The following is a 6,887-nucleotide window of genomic DNA, read 5'->3' as shown; positions in this document are numbered from 1 at the left end:
TACACTCATTGTTTCACCAACATCTTCAATTTTGTTTCTTTAAGAAATCATTTCATCAAACGTACTACGTAATTCTACCTACTTTCCGAGCATGGGTAGCACTATGAGTACTGAGTGAGCGAAGTGGACATGCTTCTTTTACATTTTAAAATGAATATTGTAATCCTTTTATTAATTGTAATTTCAATATGTTCTTATTTATTAATTGTAATTTCAAATTAGGTAGATTTGTCTTTTATTCACAAATAGCTGCAAATCAGCTGTTTTCCAAACACATATACCAAACCGTTAAACAACTTATACAGGTCAGAGGCAGAATGATCGTTTATCCAGAAACAACTGCAAATCAGTTGTTTTCCAAAAGCACAAACCAAACAAACAAACAGTTTATCATTATCAGCTGCATATACGCAGCTTGTCAGGATAGGCTGCTTATCAGCATAAGCTGGATAAGCTGCAGCTGCCTCAAACATACCCTTAATCTATTAAAAACCCCATTATTTTTGCAGAGAGAATGTATGTTCTGTTATTTTGTCCTCAATTCTCGGCTAGTATTGGAGTCGAAACGATATAGGAACCTAAACTCCTGCTCTTAAAATTATTATTATGTAGTACTGATCGGGCTTATTATTATGTAGTTTGTTCAGCACAAAGGCTTTCATGTTGGACAAAATAAGTGAACTGTAAGTCTAAATTAAATTTACCTAGTTGTTTAGCTCAATATTCTATTTTGCAACATATTTCTTATAGTACTAGTATTCTCCTGCAGCAATAAATTGTATTAAACAACCGCCAACACTAAATTTTCTCTCATGTTATTTTTAACCGACAAAAGTATATTGCACACTGCAGCATGAAGAAAAACTCCTCTCCCTGAGTAGTTCGACTTGGTTCAGACCACTCCCAATCCAATTGACCTGGCTTAGTGAATCCAAAACTGTATGAAACCACTTGACTCAAACAATATCCATTCAGATTATATTTTAATCAGATAAATAAAACTATTCAAGAAACATCTTGACTATAACATAAGCTAAAGTTTGCGTATTACTCTTTTTGTTTAGTTTTCAATACTCTTGAGCACTTTGATATCATACAGAGGGACATTTACACACACACCATTCAAATCCTATATATCGACATATCTAACACCTAACTTTACTTTTTACAGCTATGCCACCTAAATCTTTCTTATCACGTCAAAATACCACTTTTTTATCTTCTAAAAATTGAAAATGCACCTTTTCATGCATAGGTAAGATAACATATATGTAAAAATTGAAGTTTGGGTGTTAGACATTTAAATACGTGGGAATTAAGTGCTATGTATGTAAAATCTTCCTAATGTGCAATGTAGGACAATGAAGAACAGGTGGAGCCAATGTAGAGGTTGCTTCTTCTGCATCGCGAGGTGCAAGGAATGCGGAGGCTGCCTGGATGAAGAGGAGCTCGGAGAGGGTACAACATGCTCACATGTCTTGTGTGCTGGTTGCTGGCTTCAGCTTCCAAAATGCAGCACATGTAACAGGCCATGCTGCAGGGAAGACATGAATGTTCAAGGTGCGTCCTCTTCTGGTTTTGTGTGTGAGCAGTGCAGGTTTAAAGATTGGTTGTAGTGGTGTGGATATACTTTGATCGAAATACTTTACATGCATGCCACCCAATTCCTATATATTTACATTTGTACCACTCAAATCTTTCATACCACATCAAAATACCACAATTTTAACTTTTAAGAAGTGAAATTCATGTTTTCATGCATAGGAGGTAACGCATGTACAAATTGAAGTTTTGATGTTAGAGATGTAAATAAAATTGAGCGGTACAAATGTAAATCTACTTTTGGTTTTTCCCTTTCATGTAAACATTTGGCATTAAGTGATTGTGGAGCCTGATGCAAGCAACTTCGGTTGAACTGATGATAAATAAGAGATGTAATTTATGCTTATATTTTTATACAGAGTAATGTTATTATGTAATGGAAGTTGTTACTGACTTGGTGATGTGCTTTCAGATGACTCTTTGGTTTGAAGGAGATTGAATGAAGGTGAATGCATTTTATTTTATAAATTTATCTTGAGTGTGTGATTTTAAGGTAATTAATCCTTAATGGATCATTTTATATTATTGGCGCAGTCTTCCGATTCCCTATGAAACAAAACTGCAGTCTAAGACTATTAAAAAATACAGACATGCAAGTCCATATAAAATTTTTACGCAGTTTTCAGTGAGCCTGTGGGGATACGATCCAAGCTCAGTCGCCGACACTCCACCTACAATAAAAGCTGTGGAGATAAGATGCAGAGCGCCAGGAATCTGGGAGCCTGTGGTGATTTGATGTCTCATGGATTGTAATTTCATGGCGGATTTATTCTTCTTAATAATGTCGATGTTGTATAGCCAAATGCCTCCAGATCGAACTCGGGCTCAGGAATTAGATAGCTTGCTAAGGCGGACTGTTGCATTCTCTTGCCTAGTTGTCCCGCAGGGCTAACGAGTTGACAAAAACGAGTAGCCGAGTAGTAGCCGCTGAGTGCGAGTTACCACTTCACCCACCATGATCAGCTCATTCATTGACTAAATGGACTAGACCGGTCTCCTTGCCGAAGAAATCGGCTCAACAGCAACTATTTCTAAAGTCGAAATGCTCAAAATCATATTATCACAAAAGTCGAGTAGGCCGACTGAGATTTGACCCAACAATCATATAGAGTACAAATGTTATAGGGTACAAATGTCAAGATGCGATGTTGTTTAGAATAATGTTAACTATGATATCAATATTAAAAGAGCAGAAACTAAAGTAATTCAACGACCCAGGCTATTGGCATCATTTTACCTTTCTTATTCTTGTTCTTATTTGCAGAAACTAAAGGCCCGTAGCCCGCCTTGGCGAGAATCTTGGGATCCTCAATGATCTGGCTCAAACCATTAGTCATGATGCAACTCAGTTAGCTAAGAAAAATGATGGCAACGAATATCATTCCAAACTTGTGACTCTATTTATAGAGCACATTGAACTCAAATCCAAAGGGAAGTAAGTTATTGCATTGATTTCCTTGATTTTAGCGCTGTTAATTATTAAATAGTTTTGCTGTCCTAATTTTAGTTGTCAATTTAGAGGGGCAGGAAAACTCGGGGAACTAATATGTATACATTAAAATTGTCAGCGTAAATCATGATCGAGGCGTCATTTTAAAAGTGCATGATCTGAATTTTTTATTCAACGACCGTTCGCCTGGTCAAAGTCAAGCAACATACTATGATGATGGAATCAAATGACAAATCACTCTTGCAGCCTCAATTGCCTAGAGGCTCCTTACAAGGGCATGATCACAACCTGACGATCGACCTGTTTTTAATTATGTAAGCGTGATCATCATTCAATCGATCGCCTTGGTCAGTCAAACCCAAGCGAGTCGACCAACTAGTTACTGTCATATTCAAATTTAAATTGTCATATAAATTTGGTATGAAATCAGTATAATTAATCATATTAATGGCAATTTTCTTTATTCTTTCCTCATTTATGTAATTATACAAACATGTCACTATAAATAGGAGGAAAAAAATTGAATAAAGATATTTTTTTCCCGGCTGCACGACAGAAATTGGTCTGAGTACTCTTTCTCTTTATTCCTACTTCTGGTTCCAACTCTTGAGGCATGTTGACAACAGACAACCTAGGATTCAACAATGTCGTATTCCTTTTGCAGGAGTTCTAAAATCTTGATACTTAGAAAGAAATATATATAGCTTAGAATTATAATGCATTTGCAATTCATTCTCAAGTTTAATTTCAATGTATTTAGAATTGACTATATTTCAACGAATTTTAAATATTTTTTTTTTGTGTGATTGATGCCTACAGATGAGGTCACTATGGTCAGCTGGTCGTTGAAGCCACCGCTCTTGCCCTTTCCCGTTATCGACAACCATCGTCACTACTAATTGTTCCTTTTGTTATCACCATCATTGTCACCTCCGACCACCCATCATCGCATGTTAGCCATTGTTGCCATTGCACGTCACATGTTTTTCATCTACACGTGAAAAAGGACTGCAATAAAACAAAATTTGGAAAAAGAAATTTACAAAATAGAAACACATAGATTTACGTGGTTTGGCAAATTGCCTACGTCCACGGAGTTACAGAGAATTTTATTTCTTAGAAGATTACAAGAAAGAACAATCTCTCTCTCCTCTCTCGCTCCTTCTCTCTATCTCTCTCTCTCTACCTCTCCAACCGTAAACACGTAGGAAGAAGATTCCAGGGGAAGAAAACAAAAGCAAAGTTTTTATTTGCTTTTTCCGTAAGCTTGCCCGAAGCTTCAACAACGAGAGATTAGGGACTAGCCACGGGAGGGATTAAGCACAGAGAGAATAGCACCTACAGAGGAGAAGAAAACCAGGAAAAAACCAAAGTCTGCCTACTTTTTCGTATTAGCAGGAAGTGCATTTAAAGCTTCCTTATTCGGCCCAATAAGGAAGCTCTCCTTTAATTGCAACTAATCAGAGAAGACGTGAACTGGATTAAGCAGGTTACTGGAAAGGCTAAACATGCAATTAAAGAAAGATTACATTAGGGAAGAAATAATTATTAAATGATTTCCATAGAAGCAGAAGTTGCCAAAGATAGGAGCAAGACCGGGGTTCACAATCTCAACAATTCTCCCACTTGGAGACCGGGACACTAGCTGCATCACCCACTGGTTGTACCATCTTTTTCCTCAAACATGAAATCCTCCACCTCTGCAACTCGAATTCCTGATCTTCATGCCAGAAGACCAGCTGAAGTCGAGCACAACTTCAGCTTTTCAAGAGTAACACCCTCAGTTGACATATCAACATCAACATAATCTTGTACCTCCATGCTCTTTCATGGGTCACTCACGTATCTATTTGTAACTCCCACTGCATTGGCAATATCTTGTCTTAGCTGAAAACCTTTTTCAACAAGTCCAATCTTGCACCTCTTACTGTCATCAAATACAATCTTCACCTGGTACATCCACTTGTTGTGCAATATCTCATTCTATTGTGGAAGTTTTGTCGGTTCCCAAGTCTGATTCCCTGACAGGGAATCCATCTCCTCTTTTATGGTCAGCTCCCACTTGCTCGAATTCTCATATTGCATTTTTTTCATAATTTGACTAATGTGACCAAGCCTACAATGCCACAGATATGTCGTGCTCTCTGTAACTGTAGTAGCAACAGTATTGAGTAAACCTGTAGTCATATATATTGTGTCAATTTTTTATCCTCGACCAGCACTAATGCTCCTTTGACAATCTTCTAGGTGCTATCTAAGAACACGACTGAATAACCACCCTTATTGAGCTAACCAACAGAAATGAGGTTTTTCTTTAACTCAGAAATGTGTCTGACATTTTGTAAAGTCCATTTGCTCTTATTAGGAAAGACAATATCAACGTCTCTCATCCCCATCATGTTTAGAGCTTTTCCATCAGTCAGACATACATTCCCAAAGTCACATGCAACATAATTTCACATTAACTCCCGGTGGGAAGATGAATGAAAGTAAGCCCCTGAATCCCATATTCAGTCATCAACAGAACTGTGAACTTTCAACAATCGTGAATTATGTATTTCTTCAATTAAATATTAGCACTATTATTCCTCTTTTTTTTAGGATTCCTGCATTTCCTTTTTATGTGGCCAGCCTTGCCATAATTCCAGCAGGTTGCCTGTTGACCATATTTTGATTTTGATCTTCCTCTGTTTGAGTTACTGTCATGTGATCTCCCTCTAGAATCAACATTCAGTGTCGAACTCGAACTCCAGGTTCCGCTAGAATCTTTCATGCTCACCTCCTCAACAAAAAATTAAATCACGAATATCATCATATTTCAGTTTAGGTTTACCTGCAGAATTGCTAATTGCCATCCTCATGATTTCCCAACTATTTGATAATGAAACCAACAATATCATCACACGTATCTCATATTTAAAATCAATTTCCACAGACGACAATTGATTTATGATAGTATTGAAATCATTCAGGTGTTGAGCAACAAACACACCTTCCGTCATCTTCAAGTTAAATAACTTTTTTATCAAATGCACATTGTTATTGACCGATAACTTTTCATACATATCTGATAAAGCGTCATGAGATCTTAACCGGGTTAATCGTATAACCCCAAGAACCTGTTGATTCAACAGATTCCATTCTGTCTCGTCCATCCTTTCCAGCTTCTTTCCCATTAACAACAGGTGAAGTTTCTTCCCATATAGGTAGTCCTCTATCTGCATCATCTAGTAACCAAAATCTGTGTCATTTAACTTCTCGATCTCCGATGACATCACTTCGTCTCTGCTCATCGTTCTTTCTTAAATACATAATACCAAATTCTCATGCATTCACTTATCTCACACCCAAACTTCGATTTTTACATAGTAAACACCTTTTTTTATGTATGAAATGGTGAAAATAGTCTAATGCACCTTTCCATACATAGGTTAGTGTGCTTACCATCTAAAAAATAAAGTTTTGGTATGAGATAAGTACGTATATAAGAATTGGGCACTATGTATGTAAATATTCCAAAATTAAAATGTTATTTGGATGAAATGAGAAAAATATTACATCAGGAGTCCTGATGCAGAACTGCATCAAAACTCCAATAAAATTACTTCACATTTCATGGTAGACCTGTTAAATAAAAAAAATTTATAGTTTAATGTATAATCTGTCTCATCCGGACATGTGACAATTTTATTGAAGTCTGAATATATTTCTGCATCAGAATTATTAATCTAATATTTTTTCCTTCATCAAACTTTTTTCTGTAATGAAATGAAAGACCACATAAAATTTTAATATTTTCGCACTCAATCCGTTCCGATCATTAAAACATTTATTT

General features: G+C 36.4%; 1 protein-coding gene across 1 annotated transcript in view; it reads left to right on the top strand.

Annotated features, from left to right (window-relative positions):
- The window catches only part of LOC110027190 (F-box protein SKIP28), a gene marked incomplete in the record, with an annotated part of 29,259 nt that overhangs the window by 18,657 nt on the left and 3,715 nt on the right, over nt 1-6,887 (top strand). Inside the window, 1 exon segment of the mRNA XM_020728512.1 lies at nt 1,356-1,560. Coding sequence (XP_020584171.1) covers nt 1,356-1,560 — 205 coding nt within the window.

Source organism: Phalaenopsis equestris, unplaced genomic scaffold, assembly GCF_001263595.1.
Source record: "Phalaenopsis equestris unplaced genomic scaffold, ASM126359v1 Scaffold000420, whole genome shotgun sequence".
NCBI classification, from domain to species: Eukaryota; Viridiplantae; Streptophyta; class Magnoliopsida; order Asparagales; family Orchidaceae; genus Phalaenopsis; species Phalaenopsis equestris.
The sequence above is the reverse complement of the archived record's forward strand: the minus strand, read 5'-3'. Positions and strand labels throughout refer to the sequence as shown.